General features: G+C 35.9%; 1 protein-coding gene across 1 annotated transcript; it reads right to left on the reverse strand.

Moving 5' to 3' along the window:
* Position 1: 1 nt before the first annotated feature.
* Positions 2-18013, reverse strand: LOC109043736 (prominin-like protein; the record flags this gene model as incomplete). Its single annotated transcript, XM_019061030.2, is given in 17 exon segments — positions 2-149; positions 575-628; positions 973-1094; positions 1782-1940; positions 2209-2526; positions 3167-3253; positions 3256-3412; positions 4735-5112; positions 5887-6016; positions 6853-7018; positions 10799-10822; positions 12193-12320; positions 12980-13144; positions 14656-14722; positions 15344-15464; positions 16004-16277; positions 17237-18013. Coding segments are annotated over 17 exon segments (2847 nt in total), but the record flags the coding sequence as incomplete, so codon positions are not given.
* Positions 18014-19008: the final 995 nt, after the last annotated feature.

Genomic DNA, 19008 nt, shown 5'->3' on the forward strand with positions numbered 1-19008 from the left:
GGGGACTGGCTGATGTAATTGAGACATTGCTTGTGCGATTGTCTGCCCTGGAGCCACGGCCCAAATGCGCAGAGTAGTCAGCGGCTGCACCATTGTCATATGTTTCATGATTGCTTCTTTTGGTCTTCTTTTTCTTCTTCTCACGCACGCTGTAAAATTATGAAAATGTGATGAAAGTGAGGATGTGAATGGACAGCCAAGTTTCCCATTCCCTTGAACTGTTGTGTAACAACAGAGTTTCTTCTCTTTTTTCCCCTCTTTAAAGTAGGAAGTCGACTCAGTGGGTCAATAGACACACTTAAGGCCTAGAGACATAGTTAGCGTAATACAAAAACGCATCATATTCGATGAAAGATAAATTTTTTCATCTTATTCGACTCTTTGGAGGGTCTTGCCTGAAGCCGTTGAGTTCCAATAATTGAAAATTTCCAACTGACCCATAAAAATGAATGATAAATTGAATTTAATTATTTTTTGTGATAGGCATTTTCTGCCAAAAGAGATCACTAAAAGGATAAAAACCTCATAACTTATGGTCAAATGTTTGATGCTAAATTAAAAGAATAATACTTACTGGGCAAGGGGAATGTTTTCTCTATGATCACTGTATGCATCATACAAGTATTCTCTGCAACAAAAAGAAAATTAAAATAGTAACTTGCTAAAGGTTTGACTGATCAAAATCTGCTAGGGTTTTCTTGCAGACAAATTCATTTTCTTTTGTGTGGCTAGTTACAGATCAAAGCTTGGTTCACACACTTCAATGGCCATATCAACATTATTGTTCGTTTTGAATTCAAAGCAGAACATGAAAAAATAAACGCCAGGCTTGCACGCCTGGCATGGCTGTTAAAACGAATGCACAGCTCACAAGAACGGCCGTATTTTTTCTAACCACTCAACTGATGATGACCATGTTAAATGCTTACAAAAGGTTACCAGTACAAGGAAGAAGAAAATTTTAATACTTACGCTTCAACCAAAGGTCCTGGATACGGGTCAGACTTCTGATACAGAGAGGCCAAGATCACACTCAAAATTATTGCAGGGATGAACAGAAGCAAAATGGAGCCGGAGGACACCCAAAACCCATTCTGCACAGAGCAAAATATACATGTCAGAATAAGTGATAGATAACAAGGGTAGGAATTTTTTTAAGCCTCCTACGGATTAAAGAGGGTGGTGAGACTGTGAGAGATCCGAGCGGAAGAACCATTGACAGTTGAAGTTAGATTTAAAAATGAAATATAAAAATGTTAAAAAGTGTGAACAATCGGAAAACTTTTTGTTGAATTTCTTACTTAATATGTTTGCAAAAGGTAGTGACAAAAAATAATTATGAAAAAAAAGTTGGTATCATTGCCAAATTATCAAAATCACTCACAGTGATGTAAAACATAAATAGCGATTGATGCAACATACAAGACTAGACAAAAATTGGAATGGCAATAAGTGGGATCGGAAGCTCCTCCTTCTTATTTGCACAAAAAAAAGCACGATTCCACTTTCAAGCTCTTGGATAGTACTCATATGGGAGTCTTCTCTTAAAAACAAATGGTCGAAACAAAGTGAAATCATCAATGACATCGCAGTGAGTGAGGAATAATCATTTAGTATTTAGTACATATAGTACTCTTCCCCTTTCTTCTAGAATATCTTGGATCATTTCCCCTCATTCACAAGTCGACAAAGAGCGATGGTTGGTGGATTTTTGCATTTTATACTCCTATGTACAAGGAAGAAGAGTCAGATACAGAAATTGAAAAAAAGCCAATACTCACGAATGGAAGAAGCATTTTGTTGCATCCGGAGACAATTGTTGCATTGTAGACTTGTGACAAAGGCCAGCAGTGTCCTATTTCCTTCGTAGTCAAAGTGACAACTCTCTCTAAATACTGATTAATATGCCGTGTGAATTCCTCCCCAAAGTCTTTGGCCAGCTGAAAAAGATCAAAATATTGTATTATCAGAAATGTAGACCATCTCATTCATCCTTCATTCTGACAACTGTCTAAATACGCAATATAATAGCTCCTGGCTGTAGTTTTTTGTTGCTTTCTGACAGAGTGTATTTTGTGTGCAATGATGTGATGTGATGTTATTCAGCAGTATTCAAAGTTACTGATTTTAACGAAATTGAATACTTCAGCTGAGAACAGGTGGCAAAAATAAATGATAAGGGAAAGAGTTAAAATCAGACTGAAATACCTTTTGAACTATGGATGGTCCTTCGTTATCCAGGAATGTCTGTGCGTCTTCTACATCCAGCATGAGGTGTTCGATGGCGTCCTTGAGGGAGGTGTGATTGAACTTCAGGTGGACGCTGAGCTGATGAGCCGTCGCTTCCAATTGTTTTGACAGCTGCAGCATGCTGGCTACATGCTGGCTTTGATGCAAGTGCAGGTACATAACCTGATTTCGCAGAAAACGCTTCACTTCAGCATGCGAGTCTGGCAGCTTTGTTGATGTCTCATTCAGCGCTCCTGCTAATTGCATCAAGTCAATCGAAGTGATTTTTTCTCCAAGCTGTAGGCAAAAAACAGACAAACAAATTACAGGAATCTAGAAGGAGCTTGAAGAAGCAATTTTGAAGAGTAATAGCTTTCAGGAAACTCCAAAGTTCATACCTCTTTTAAGCCATATAATTATTGAACAATTATTCGTAAATAATTTATGGGAATCTACTAAGTATGCTGATTGTTGGAAAACAAGACCTAATGACCAAAACGATACTGGTTAAAATTTTAGGAGCATCTGGCAATAACTGATTTGTAGGAAAATGAAATGTAAAGTTCACAGAAAATTTGAGCTTTTGCCGGAAAATGTTTTGAAGAGTCCTAAAACATAAATTGCAGGCTTCATTCATTTTTAGGCCTAGGAAGAGAGTAAAGTTAAAATTATAAATCTCTTTCTCAAAACTGGCTGCAGATTTTATAGAGTCTGTTAAGTAAACCTTGTAAATTCTATAAGAGTTCAGCTCAAGTCTTTGGAAAATTTCTTTGTTAAATTATTCAAGAATTACACACGGAAAATTACACTAATAAAGAAAAATCCCTACTTCAGTATTCAGTAGTTCACAATCATTCTCAAAATAATGTATAAATTACATGCTTCGGATCTATTTTTGTCTCTGAAAGAAGTGAATATTACAAGTAGCAAAACTTACAACATGTGTGTATGCAGGGAAATCAATGTTCGACAATGGTGAATGCGCCGTCACAAGTTGCGTCAATAGTCGCGCCGTCTGTAGCATCCCCGGATGTTAATTTTGTTGTTCAGTCTGATCTGGGTAGTCAGATCTTGAATTTTCCGCATGATTTCAAACTTTTCAGCATAGTGTCGAACTTGTTCCATGTCTACCAGTCCCTCCAAATCCAGCACTTGGTAAATACTTTCATTGCGGTGGCAACTTCTACAAAAAAAAAAAAAAACCATTTATTACACTGACTTGGTGATGAGATATGATGGCTGTCCACACAAGGGTAAGTGAAACGAAGTTATACTCTTCCCCTATTCAAGCACTTGAAATCACGCAATTCTTGAAAAGCACTTGACAATATGCTCAATTATATTTGTTCAGTTTCAGCTTTAGCAGGGAGTTATAAAGAAAATGCCGATTTTGCAATATCCCACTTTTGTTAGTCCAGTCTCCTCTGGTAGAGGGCCATTGAACTGATGAGACTTACTTTTAAAACTGACATTTTGTTTGCCTTGATACAGAAGACTGGCTAAATTAATTAATAATTTATCTATTGCAGAGAAAGTTGTTTTTGACTTCCTTCATCTTGATATGTATTATCCTGTTCATGATATGCCTTTACTTAAAGTATGAGACAAGGCATATCAGATTATTTATTTATTTACCAACAAGAATAACCTAATTCCAGTATTACATGCTTTTCTCTGTTAGAAAGAATGCAAAACCAATAATATGTCCATCGCTTTTGAATGGAGAGAGAGGGCACTTTGACGGTGTAAGTCAGCAATCGCGTAACTCGTTTGCGGTGTTGAAAATCTTTGCCTCTAAGTTTTTTTTTTTAAAGGAGAACAAATTGACATCATTCCTTGAAGTTTTTGCAGGATTTTCTTCACACAGAGAAGAAAAATCACGGCAGATTTAAAGATTTGCCGTTGAGTAGTTTTCCGTGTAAAAAATAAAGTATGACAGGAAGTCTGCGACGTCGCAAACCGAGTTATGTGATTGCCATATTTGCACCGTCGACTTGTCACTGCTAGTCCTGTCTTAAGATTTAATTTTCCCAGGTTTTTCTTTTTCATCGATAATGGCAGAGGAGACAGACTTGAGCGTTCTGAGCTATTTTTTTTTCTTTTGAATTATTTGCAGCATCATCTCCAAATTTTCATGTAATTTGTGTTTCTGCATTCATTCAGGCTGTGCAGGTTTTTATAACTCCATAATACAGTCATTTCATATAAAAAATGGCCTCCAGAAATAAGCCATATTTTCAATATATTAGAAATAAGTTTCACCCTGTCTGCTGACCGATTAGAGTTCTGTTGGGATTATTTCATTTAATGGTGTGAGCCATTTTTTCATTCAGAAAGAAATGACAAACATGCATCCTGGATGATGAAATAATCGTAGTATTAGATACAGAACATGAATTTTTGATGAAGGTAAAGAGACTGTACCTACACAGTTTGTACACTTCAAGAACTTGTCTTAAAATATTGAACATAAATTAATGTCATTTGAGCAATGACCGTGCATACCGAATTACAGTGCTGATGTTTAAGTGCGGTGTCAACTCATCAGGCCTGCGTGGGTAGATGTCTTTGACGTTGAGGATTTTATCAAACAAAGCAAAGATCCTTGAGTTGTCTGGAGCATGAAGGGGCTCGCAGACAGTTTTTTGAACCGTGATTCCGGTCCATGAAAATGGGCGAGGTGGGATGGCCATTAAAACTGCTGATGAGAGGAACATGAGCCAGACGCCCAGCATGAGGCAGCGTGCGCCAGAGCCTTTGTTACAACAATCGTCCTGGTAGCCTCCATCAGGGCGGGCTCCGCAGAAACCACAGAACAATCCCATCGTAAGACTCATCAGAACCATCAGTAAAGCGACGCTCACACCAAGACCCAAGTAATACCTGCCACAAAAACAGATTCAATGTACTTTTACAGGAAAAAATATGTGATGAGTAAACCCAGAAAGCAAAAAGATTTTAACTGAGATATAGATGAAAAGAACCGGCAAGAATTTTCAAAAAGAGCAAATTATCTGTGCCGACAAGAACATTGCATTGATTTGCCACAAAAATCAAAGCCCTCAAATAATTTGTGATATTGAAAAAATAAAGTCAAAGCTCATTTTTAATGCAGAATGTTGCGGCAGGAAAAAACCTACACCTTCTGTTTCTCTAATACTATGATTTAATTTGTTTTCAAATACTTCTCCTCGAAACCATATTTTTCAAACAAGCAATTTTAAACGATGAAACTCTGATTTGAATTCATAATTCATTCGGAAATGTTTTATGTCAATCTATTGGAAAAAATTTCCCTGTAAAATAGTGCTGATATTTTGACTTTGAGTTTTTCAATACCAAGAAAATCCTTTTCCCATGGACGCTAACATATCGAGAGGATTCTTTGAAACACTTACATATTCTTAAACTGAACATGATTTCTTGAGCTTTTGTGAGAGGGTCATTCATTTTTTGAGCCTATTTATTAGAAACAGAAGCCTTGTATTACAGATCTCCGACAATCAATATTCTCAAAGATTTTTTGAAATTTTACGATACAGTTCAATGTAGCTTTTCGAAATCAAGATACAAGATTTTTAAGAATTTTTCTGAGTTCGAAACCAGAATAACAGGTTTCTCAAGGTAGACTAGAATTGTTGATGGTGATTGACTTACTTGTACTCTCCATATTCAGTGATATAAAACTCTCCTTTGTTCACGTGTTGAGGAGTATGAGTGTGTATCTCAGTTCGAAATCGGTCCAACAGCTGCGTTATTTTGTCTGCTGCCCTTTTGATTGCATCTCCTATTGCCAAAAAAAAGAAATTTAAGTAATAAATTAAATTTTGATCACAAATCAATTTTACAAATTGAATTCCAACATCCTGAGTAATATGTCAGGGAAAGAAAAGAGAGGCAATAACAGTATTCATGTGGCGCAAACTAAGCAGTATTAAATGAGACAATTCAAAATTTTCAGAATTAGTTCTCGAAATATACACATGAAAGATATACATTACTGGTATTGCATTTCTCCCAAAATACTTATATTTTTAGCTCAGCCATAAAAGCACATATTTGCATGGGAAAACTAATGGCACAAAGGCTGTTTTAAAAATAAAGCTGCAAACAGAGGCTCCTGCTTTTAGAGTGCATTCAAATGGATAGACATGTTACTTCCTTCTTACAAATGAGAGAGCGATCAAGGAAAGTGAGGTTAAGCCTGCAATAATTTTGGTAAGAATCTTGACATCTGGTAAGAACACATTCCGATTTTTGCAAAGTAAATGTTCTGACAACGTTGGAGCATGGTGCAAAAATTTGTGTTCAGCCTATAAACAGTCAGTGACATTCAAACACGGTAGAAATGTTACACCCTGACCCTTAACGTTTTGATTGTTACACAAAATAAAATTCAAAATACGACCACCATATGAGAATACAAATAAACGAGCGCAAAGTTTACGCCAGTTTATAGAAACTTCAAGCCATGTTCTTTCGCTGTTCTTGCAAAGTCAAATTACTATAATTCAATTAAAAATTGATTCGATGAGGAGAGGATGATGATAAGGCAATTAGTCATAACTATCAAGGGCCTGGTGATGATAATCGATTCTACTGACTGTTTCTTGAAAACCTTACCTGCTCTTCGAATATTGTCGGAGATTTGGGGTATCGTGCTTTGGACTTCATTCTGAATGGAAACCTGTATTTTTTCAAACTCTCTTTTTCCTTTTAGGACTTCATGTTCGATGTCATCCTTCATCAGCTCTGAAACGTTTTGTAGACTGGCAGTTACATCCGGAAGCTAAAACAAACGCCAAACAAACATTCATTAGATAAGAAAAACGGAAACTCTAATAATTTAAGAAAGGCATACACAGCCGAACTTTTCATGAAATACTATTACACGGCTCATTACAATAAAAAAAATTAAAAAATTATCCTACCAGCTGAGGATATTTGTAAATACGCATGCAAAATTCGCTCATTTCATGCTTTCCTGGGTATTTTCCTTGAATATTTATCAAGAGTCAAATTCTGTCGGTCATCTTCTGTGGATTGCAGATTACTTAAGCTGCCTGTACAGTCTTGAGTGAGATCTCTGATTAACTGATTCTGCTAATTTTTAGGTTATACCTATTTCATTTGTAAGTTGCTTGTGCTGGCAAAATTTGAAATTGGAACATAGTGTTGGCTGAAAGTAAAATAAATCTACCAATTTCGACACATTGAGAACTTTCCAAAAAGTAAAGTTGAGAACATACAACAACTTTACGACATTTCCATAGACATTATTTTGCAATTCTTTAGAATCAGATGTTTAAGTGTATTTTGATGATGAAACTGCAAGAATGCTGATCTTAATTGCTATCTTTCAAAACTCTGCTCCCAGTCCGTTTCATCAAAAGGGAACAAACAAACGCTGTAGTTTGACAGTTTCAGAGAATATTCTTCATACGAGGGGCTTAGAGGAGAAGCACATAAGTGTAGTTTTTACTATTTCGAGAAAAATGTGTTTGAAGTTCCTAAGTTACTTGGATCCTTATGACAGAGAGAAAGTTCAAACTGACTTTTAGATGCTTAAAAATTGGAATTTGGGAGCGAATTTTTCACAGAATATGCAATAAGATTAGTTTTACTTGACATCATTGATAACTCAATTTTTTCAAAGACTACACTTATGTGCCTTGTCCTCCAAGCCTCTCATATGATATGAAAATCCGCGGAAGTTTCCAAGACAAGAAATAATGTTGACTATTTTTTCATTTTAAAAATAAAATATGACAGGAAGTCTGAAATTTCGCAATTTAAGATGTGCGTTTCTGCAATTTCACCTTTGATATGTGACAGTTCTTGTTAAAAGGGACTTTAGTCAACCAAGACCGACTTTGTAGTAGGGCAAATTTTGTCCAAGTAGGACGTATTCTTAGTTTGTTTGACAACAGGCCTGCGTACTGTTCCATCACAATCAGGAACTTTTGCAGGAAAATGCAAGATCAGAATCTCAAATGGCTTTTCCCCGGAACTTCATTTTTTGAACATCAAACTTAAAAATAACTCCTATTTGGCTTGTCATTTTTAAGCATTTTTGAGTCTACATGTTTGTAGAAAACTCCTCCAAGCTCCATTATGGACAACTCAAATTTGACTTTATTGGGACTCAGGTCTCTTTTCCCATAGATCATTACTCACGTTGTTTATCTCCGTCTTACTATTATAATAGCATTACAGCTTTGTTTTAACTACCATTTTACAAAAAAAAAATGTTTTAACAGAACCAGATTGGTAGTAACGCTAGTGCAGATAGGTTAATTTGGCGAGGATATTTAAATTATACTTATTCTAATTCTACGATTATTCTGTGATAAACAACAATTAAATGCATAAATAAAATAGAACAACAAAACTACAGCAACTTAATGAGTTAAACAAATCTCAACGGCGCAATCTATCAAGCTGTGTGAGTATTATCTGCATATGTTATTTGGTACAGGCCTTTCAGGAGGGATTTTAGAAAAGAAAAAGCAGGAGATGCTTTTGAAATACCCTTCATAGCTGCAAACTAATTTTTGATTATTGAAAGGTCATCTCCCCTCTAAATTCATAATGAAATTTGACATTTCAATGGGTGTTAAGCCTAACTTTGATAAAATTGGAGAGGTAATGTTATTTTTGCTCTTCTTGCACTAACAAGGGGAACTTCCCAAGCTGCCGCCTCCGATCGGGCTGAAAAAATTCATACGAACTCTTTGGATGAATTTATTTGACCCGTATTTTTTTGTTTTTTCCAACGCCCCCTAGAAACCCCCCAAAAAAATTCCGGAAAGTCTTGCTTTGAGCGCTCAAGTGTATATACGTAGTATAGCAACCATCAATTATCAGTCGGCGGTGGCTCTACGGTAGCGCGCTTGCCCGGTGTCACAGCAGTCCCGGGTTCGAAGCCCGGGCGCCGCGCCTATTTTTTACGACCGAATTTTATATTCTCACACATTTTCACATCGAATCCCATTTAATACAGTGGAACTTAAAACATCAATTAATTTACAACCATCATCAAACACAAATTGATCTACGATCAATAACTTCTTCAATTTGAAGTATAGATTTTTTTTGGGAGGGGGGGGGGGGGGGGAGATACGCGCGCGATTATCTCGGGAGAAATATGTTGATGTGAGGGGGCGGAGCGGGTCGTCGGCTAATGTAAAAGTACAGTGATTGGCGAGATAATCGCGCGCGTACCCCCCCCCCCTCCCAAAAAAAAATCTATACTTCAAATTGAAGAAGTTATTGATCGTAGATCAATTTGTGTTTGATGATGGTTGTAAATTAATTGATGTTTTAAGTTCCACTGTATGAAATGGGATTCGATGTGAAAATTTGTGAGAATATAAAATTCGGTCGTAAAAAATAGGCGCGGCGCCCGGGATTCGAACCCGGAACCGCTGAAACACCGGTCAAGCGCGCTACCGTAGAGCCACCGCCGACTTTAAAAACTGGTCGCTATACTACGTATAAAAACTCGAGCGCTCAAAGCAAGACTTTCCGGAATTTTTTTGGGGGGTTTCTAGGGGGCGTTGGAAAAAACAAAAAAATACGGGTCAAATAAATTCATCCAAAGAATTCGTATGAATTTTTTCAGCCCGATCGGAGGCGGCAGCTTGGGAAGTTCCCCTTGTAAGGGATACAGTGATACTATTCATTTTAAATTCAGTTTCTGTAAACTATAGGTTAAACACGTATATAAACAGTTTTGAAATGATCCTGCAAATATATTAAAGGATTATCATCATAATCCAAATGATAATGGACATTATCCCATTTGTTGTTTTCAATGAAGTCTGCCTCAATGACATAGTCCATCTAACTTTTATTTTCAGTATTATATAAAGGTCATTGGACTTAAAAAAAAAGCAAGAATTAAATTGAGTTTGCCTGAACAATACACGTTGAAAGTATTAAGTGTTTTTCATTCCACTGTTAACCAGTTTTTTTCCACTAACCGATTGCCCCTATTTTTGTACCCGCATAAAAAAGAGGGAGTAAAACATAAGAGCTAACTTTGATCAAGCACTGAGTCAAGGATGCAGAATATGCCCACTCTTGTGATCCTAGGATTGTGGCAAACATGAAGCTAATCATGATTTGTTAAGAAAGAGGTTTAATATTTTCAAAAGGGAGGAGAATTGCACATTTTACTGTACGGGTAGGCATTTTGTTATTAGATTAGACATTTGATCATGAGGCAAAAACCAGAACCGGATTGCCGCTAGTGGTCGGCGGTTTGGAATAAAAAAAACAATAAACAAGAAATTTTTAGACTTCGTTTTGGCGGTTTGCTTATGCGCTGCTGCAAAAATCCAGTGCTTTGTTACATGAAAAGCAACATTTTATGTTCTCAAGACAATTAAAATACAGTGAAAAAATTGCAAGTGTTGAAGTAAAAACTGAGAAAAATAATAATGACAAAAGATCAAACTGTCAACTACTAAAAATGCTTGCAAGAATTAAAGTAGTAGCTCATTCAACGAAAATAAGTTAAGATTCACGACTGAACATTCAAGCAAATTCTAATCGAAAAGAATACCTTTGGCAAATATTTATCCAAAAGCTAGAATGAAACAAAAACAAGTTTAGAAAATTAGAAACACATTAATGTAAAAAAAGTATGAGAAATTACAAACTGAACTTTTGACGAGAGACTATACTGAAAATGCAATAAAGATTGAATTCATCTGAAACAGTTTGAACTCTTGAAAATCTGACACATTTTCATTACATAAAATTCAATTGCCAAAATTCATACATAAATAAATATAAGAAAAAAGGAAAATATCTCAATAGAAGCTGCCAGAGAACCATTCTTTGCCATTTCAGATGCTTAAGAGAAAGTAATAATTCAAGTTGTCTACAAAATTGGTAACAAACATTTCCTTGACTTTTCCAGGTTTTTTCTGATTAAAATTTTGAAAATTCCCTGATTTTTCTGATAGCCGATTCACTTACATAGAGCTAACAATTGAGGATGTTTGGTATAAATATCACTGCAAATGACAGAAACAAGTTATCCTTTTTTTCTCCAGGTATTAATAATTCAATTGACTAAAATTGCAATTCTTCATTGAAAACTATCCCTCCGTTCATTTTCAAAGTGTAAATTACATCATGGAACCCTGGTCCTGTTTAGTTAGGTGGACAGCACTGACTTTTTTCAGGTTTTCACATTTCCAGTCTTTTATCTGAAATTCCCTGACTTTTCCCTGATTTCCCTGACCATATGAAATTCCTTGACAATCTCCGTTTTCTAGACGTTCAGACACCCTGTATTTAATCTATAACAAGTTTACTGCCAAGCCATTCATAGTGACCATTTTTCTCTGGCTACCCCAGGCCAAAGCCATCATTGATCTGAGTAACCCATGTTATGTGCAACAGGTTTTCATCATGCTGCTGTACAATAGAGGCACTGTTAGCATCCATGGAACTCATTTTTGAGTACTAGTTGGACTGCGTTTGACAGAAAGGAACCAAGCCACATCAACTATTGCCAAATTTAATTGGGCAATTTAATTTCATACATGAACGTGGTTGTGCGGATTTGTGTGCAAATTTCAGTGAATTTTTTTCTTAGTGCGAGGCAAATTCCTTAAAATTTTCAAAGGAATCCGTACAAACGTTCTCATGTAAAAAATTAAATTGCCCAGTTAAATTTGGCAATAGCTGATGTGGCTTGGTTCCTATCTGTTAAACGTGGTCCAGTTAGCACAAGTTTGTGACTGATGGGTGGCGACAGCGCCGGAACGATTAATTGTTGTAACCCTAGATTGAGGACTCCACATTTACATTATACTGCTTTACAAATTTGTCATAAGTATACTTGAAAGATAATTATGGAACTAGTAGTCACTGAAATCACTCCTCTTTCTCTATCACTGTCTGTATGCACAATCATGAGGAGAAAAGATAAAGCTGAAAAATTACCTGAGTGAAATTGGCCTCCAAGGTCAGGTCATGTAAGTCATGATACTTCTTCAAAAACTCACGGCAGACTCTTTCCGATTTGCATTGTTGGAGCTTCTCAATAATGTTTGACCTGGTTTCCTTCAGAGCTGTGTATCATAAATACTGATATTAGAAACAATTCGAGTACTCTGATAAAGTGACATAAACTTTTTTATTTTTTTATTTAGCAAGCTGTTTATTGTGTACAATCATACATAAAGAAACTGTAAGACATAGTAAAAATTACGATAAAGTGACATAGAACACCAACATTTTTCAACATTTCAGAGTTTCCATCACATTTTGCTTTTTGCAAGATAACTTATCATTGATACACATAAAAGCAATTGGCCAATTTCTCCACCAAGTTTAAATAAAAAAAAATGTAGGAGGCATCAAAACTTCTATGCAGCTGTACACTGAGCAACAACAAAATTCGAGATAATAAGCTGATCATAGAGTTAGTTGGCCCTATATAGGCACAAAAATAATGATTTTTTTCAATTTTTTATTAATCGCCCACCTGCAGATGGGGAAAGCTACTGAGGACATCAAATTAAAATTTTAAAGCTTGGTTACACCAAGTTTAAATTGAACTTTTAAGACCAATCCTTTCACCAAGATCAGCCTTTAACCACATTCCATCTTGAGAATAAGGGAAGTATAATTATGATGGTCAATTAAGTATAGAATTTTCATGATGCTTTACTGTAAAACAAAAATAAAGCATTAAAAAAAAAAACAAAGAGGCAAGAAGGCAATTTACCTTGATCAAGTTGAAGCGCATTGTCCTGCAAGGCTTTCGTTAAATTATCGATTTCCCTCAGATCATTCTTTATGATGCCCAAGCCAGAGACAATGTTGGTTAAATTTACGAGCACACTAGCTTTTGACACCTTTCCAAGTTTGTCTTTCACTATTTGTCCGCTCGCTGAAAAAAATAAAAAAAAATTTTAAAGTCTGACACAAATATAGCCTTACATAAACATTAGTCTTACAAATACGGTCTAAATATAGTCTTTACAATATAGCCAATGTAACTTACCACCGATAACCTCATTTTTTCTCAAACTCACATTATGAATCCCTTAAAATGCTGTTTAAATTTCCTCTCAGATCAAGAGTCTCCATTCAAAATCACCCATTATCCCTCCTAATTGTTCATTTGGCTAAGAAATGAGCAAAAAAAACTATAGTAGCGAGGGATGGTAACAAAATGAAGACTTAAGTACAAGTAAGAATTTCCTAAGCCCTTTTACCAATTTACTTCACAGAAAAAAATAGAGATAGAGATTTTAGACATTTGAATAATCTGCACCTCAGGGTGGATAAAAACAATCTTTTTTTGTGTTTTAACCGAAATGAAGCATCAATAATGAGCTATGAACAGGCATGATAGTAAATAGGCTCCTCACTCATAAAATTTCAAATCTCTGTGCCAACTCTGACATAAATTCCCAGGCACTTCAGATTAAATCACGATGCTCATTTTTTGGAAAATTTGAAAAAAATCCACAAGGAGCTTGAGAAGTTGCAGAATTTTGGGTGGTACATATTTCAACTTGTTACTTATACAAAAAAGGGAATAAGTTGAGAATAATGATTTTTTGCCCTTAAAACAGCTCTTCATGCCACCTAATGGAATTTTTTTTGGATATGGATGAGTTATGTTGATATGATGCTCCATTCCTCATTAAATCAATAAGTTGCTTCCGCAAGGCCAAACAAGTTCATCAGTTTTGGCGTATTTTGAATATTTTGCCACAATTCACAAATTAAGATGGCGCAGAGGTCATGCTTCCAGCCGCAAAACTGCCATGGAGTTGTCATTAATGTCTTATTGTGGCAGCACTTTCAGCAGTTCGGCTCAGTAGTGTGCCTGTAACAGCAATGCTGCCTGACCTTTGTGCAATTTATATTTGTGATTTGTTGCTAAACATTTTCAGATATATTAAACCTAATAAAATTTTTGCACTTGACACCACAACTTGTAGACTTCATGAGGAATAGGGTGGGTGTCATTTGTGTAAAATTTGTCAAATTCTTCCCACAACAAGGCAACAATGGTTGTTATCAACATATTCCTGCTTCTGAACGTCAAAACAATTGGAATTTTGGGTCAAAGGGTCATAAGTAACTCTTTGAATTATTTGTTGATCAACTTTTACAGAAATTGCTTACTTTGATTTTTATTGCTTTAAAATTCCAGAACTTTAAATTGGTGAAAGAGTGGTCTGAAATTTTATACACATGTATTTTATTGCATTTGATGCATGATTTTTGATATATTACAGTCAAGACAAGAAAAAAAATATGTCAAACCACCCTTCTGGGCTTCTCTTTATCTTAAACTGTATAAAATTCGAAAAAAAGTGAAAGTAAGAGGAAGAAAATATTTAAAGGGCAAACTTTGGCAAAAGTTAACAAATGGAGACCACTAACCCTGCAAAATATTATTCAAGGTATGGTCCAGCTCATTGAAATTCACTATAAGCAAATTGTTGATTTCCTGCAAGCAAAAAAACACAACTTGAATTAATTATTGGGCAAAACGAGCAAGGTGTCATCAACTTTGATAGCGGGTATATTCTCATCAGGCAAAACGCGTCATTTATCTAGAACCGAAGAGTAGAAACGTTTAGCCACAACTGACAACACTTCTGATATTTCAATGGAGATGTTGCATGTGTGAGGGATTTGCAATTTGACAATTGATTCGTATGTAAAAGTTTAAGTTTATGCAAAAAGTTAAGGGAAATTCTCTCTTAGAAGATAGGATTCCTTTCCACAAAAACAATCACACATTTAGATCTACTATTGATCTTCAATTTTAATTCTGGTTTGCAGTTTTGTTTGATCCCACTCCTTTTTCTAGTCGTGGTTTTTGTGTTACATATTTAGTAAATTTGATATTGCTGCTTTTGTATTCTTGAGTATAATTTATTAGTATCCTGTTGAGCTATACCTGTGCTTTTCTGAAATAGATAAATGAATAAAAACATGTGTAACAATCCAGAATTTTTAGAGAGGTCATTAATAGAAACTGCTGATTGTCAGCGTAATATTTCCTCTGTGAATGAATTCCTTTTCAGGGAGGCAAGGATGCAACAATTCTGAAAAACATAATTACCAATTTTGTGTTGTTAATGTACAAGTCTACATCGTCTAGAGATGTGCGAACGTTTCTCGGGAGATTTTTCAAACCATCTTGGAAGAATTCATTCGTGACGAATGCGCAAACAACACCAAACCTGAGGAGAAAAAATTTCGTCAGTTTAAAATATGGATGATTGTTAGCATCATAGATATGTAATGTACATGAGCTGGTGCAAATCATTTACAGATAGGTACTGCAAGCAATTTGAACTAAAGAGCAATTTTCGTTAAGTTGAGTTGGCAGTTCTAAATTTCAGTTTCTCTCTAGTGACCCATAGAAAAAGTAGCTAGTAAGTAAGTAGTATTGTTCATTATTTGGCAAATGGGGAGTGTAAAGTTACGATAAAAATAATTGCTTGTAAGTGAGCAATTTTCCTAGAAAAAAAAAAAAAATTATATTTCACAAAACTCATTTTTGGTTGGGTCCCAATAAATTTAAAAAATGCAGTGTCATTCATATAAGTATGTCTTACTTTTTTAACAGTTAATGCATAGGACTCGGGTAGGTTAAAGTTCATGGCGAGTACTCATTGAGCTTCATAACAGATAATATTTTATACATTATGTAAACAAATTTTTTTACATGAGATTTTGCCGTAGATAAGAAGAAGAAAAACAGTTATGGGGTACTTACGAAATCAAGACAGTTATTCCAGCCAGCAGTATGCCGTAAGAATGCCTGCGACATGGATCATAGCGTTTCTCAAATGGCTGTGAGCGAGAGCCGCACTTGCCAGCGCAGCGGCAACAACAGAATAGAAGTCCAGCGATGGGCATGACGATAATAAACACGAGAGCACCAAGTATTACTCCCAGCACTGGTCCATAGTGTGTCAACAATGTCTTCCATTCTTTCCGAGCATCTGCCACTTGAATTGAGCGGCCATCCTCGCTCACAGAGATCAATCCTAGATGATAAAGAAAATTATACAAATAAAATGATAGGCAAAATAATCAACAACCGCAAAACCTGAGCAACAAAGTAGACTGATTGAGCAGGGTGAAACTTGAATCAAGTAAGTATGTTAGCAGTTGTTTACTTTTGACTGTCATGCACAAAGAACCATTTTACTTGCTTAGAACAGTATCATTGCCAGCAGTCAATCTTCAATCAATATTAGATGATAGCAGAGCAGGCACTTCCAGACAGAAAGTAGATTCCTGCTAATTTACTTCATTTGAGGACTACGAAACATTACTTTGTCAGTTTAGAATAATTTACTCATAACGCACTTAATGTAGAAACATATCCTGACCAGATTATTTCAGAGACTCCTGTATCCTTCTCAAGTTCTGGAATTCTCGAGAAGAGAGGGACAGACTGCCTTGAAAATGTGGCATTTTTTCTTTGGACTTCGCCAATTATTTACGATGATTTGTGCGACTGTCCATTAATGATCAATCAGGGTTTTAAATGATCATGTGAGTTTCCTTTGAGTTACAAGATGATTCAACATGACAAAATTTTCACCCAGCAGTTCTGATAGACTGCTAGCTGTTCCACCGTATTATTGGGTTTCGCAAGGAAGTAATTGCGTCTTCTCGGGAAAGGTATATAAGACAGACAATTTTACAAAATTTCAGCAAGAAAATAGTGAAAATATCAAAGGGATCAACAGATTCAATGGATTCAACTGAGCACAATCTCCAGGGAGCAGTTCGTAACTCCAGTCCGGTAACTCCACGCGCGTCAATTAACGGGGTCAATCCTCGTTACAAATTTAGCATGGCTAAATAATTAGCCTGATTATTCATTCAATCCGTTCTAATTTGGCTCTTATTACGTGTATTATTTGGTGAATATATTTCCTGTCAAGGTTTCCTTACTATGTGTGGTTCATAAAGAATAGCACGAGTGTTATCTCACCTTCTGGGAATGCTTGATCTTCCTGAATAGTGTTGATGATTAGATTCGTCAGATAATACAGATGACCCATTCCTTTGGCGTAGAACTTTGTAGAGCTGTGATAGTTACTCGAAACATTTGCAACGCTGTATTGCACCTCTTCGTACGGCATGATGTTGTGGAGCGATTCGGAGACCCCATTTTCCGAAGACTGCGAGACTGTTGGATCTTTCAAAGGTACCCAACTTTGCTGACTTTGTCTAACCACACAATCCGAGGGTGATGATACAACACCGAGAATAAAAATGACATATGAAATCATTTTCCCTTTACCTTGTAACCAAGGGGCACTAAAATTTAACACAGCCATGAATAGCACAACTTGAATCTAACATAAGTAATATTGCTCGCTTCCGAAAAAAAAAAGAAGGAAATTTGCACTAGGTTGCGGAGAAAGACGCAAAACTCAGAAAATCTTGGGTAGGAATAAGGGTGAATCGCGTTCCGACATTGTGATCACCGTCGCGAAACATGCAGCTTATCGAATTTTTGAGGTAACATCACGGCCAAACAAAACAAAACACAGCTTTAGGAGCGACCACTTATCATCCGTGCCCGAAGCTTTCAATCGAAAGTCCGTCGATCACTCACATCGCGACAAAAGTACCTCCCGAGAAATTGGCACAATCCCTACATTTGACTACATTCGCCCCAATAACAAAGAAATAATTAATAATATTATGTACTGTTATTCGGAGACGAGGGAAGGGGGACAGGGGGCCTCGCGAATCACCAACACCAATGAATCATGAACACAAAGCAAATCAGGGATATGAAACAAGACGAAAGCAAGATAACAAGGACACCATCTTCATGACGTTATTGAAATACTTGCTTGCCGTGATGACGTCACATGAGAGTCAGCTGGCTCTTCCAATCGAGAGTGTATCAACGAGTGTATTGCCTAGTGGGTTGCTATGTGAATATGTATTCAGGACAAGCCCTAATGGAAATTTACTCAGTCGAGTTTTGATACATATCAAAGATTGATTCATTAAAGGAGGATGCTGTAAAACATGAAACCAAAAATTTGCCCGCAAAATTCTTCTCCAGCAGAGAATTTTAGGTTGATTCTAGACGAGGTTTATATCACCCCCTCCCCTCTAAACTGCCTTAATTTTTTTAATCAAACCCTAGGTTGCCGGGGTTGTATAAGTGAAATGAAAAATATGAATGATTGGATATTTCCGTGCAATACTTCATGAAGAGCAAAGTTGTGAAAAATATGAAACATATTTTCAAAGGGTGGGTATGCAACATGCGACAAAAAACACCAAAGAGCAAATACCACTCGCCTTGCCTTTAATTTTGCATTTGATTTGGAAAGATAATTTCTCAAAATCACTCATATTTTTTAAATTTCATTAAATATTTCACATTAAATTTCAAGATTTTATTTTCCATGAAAAATTACAACCTTGAGGTTCTCCAGTCTGCATGATGAAAAAAAAAGAAAGAAAAAGGGTAGTTATTGAACATAAGTTATTTTCACTCAACCCAAACAGAGATTAAAAACTGAAATTTTACTAATTGTTTCAGCATTTTGAACTCTCTTATTACTTTTCATGTTTATGACAAAGAAAATTATACTAAAAATCCTTAAAAGAGCTTGTTTATAGTAATTTGTAATTCTTGCATTTTTAAAAACTAGAGAATGCACATAGTTCACAGGAATTTTCCCCAATTTTTTGAAGCAATATTAAATTACGAAATACAAGTTCAAAAATGCAAGA

Source organism: Bemisia tabaci, chromosome 4 (assembly GCF_918797505.1).
Source record: "Bemisia tabaci chromosome 4, PGI_BMITA_v3".
Taxonomy (NCBI): Eukaryota; Metazoa; Arthropoda; class Insecta; order Hemiptera; family Aleyrodidae; genus Bemisia; species Bemisia tabaci.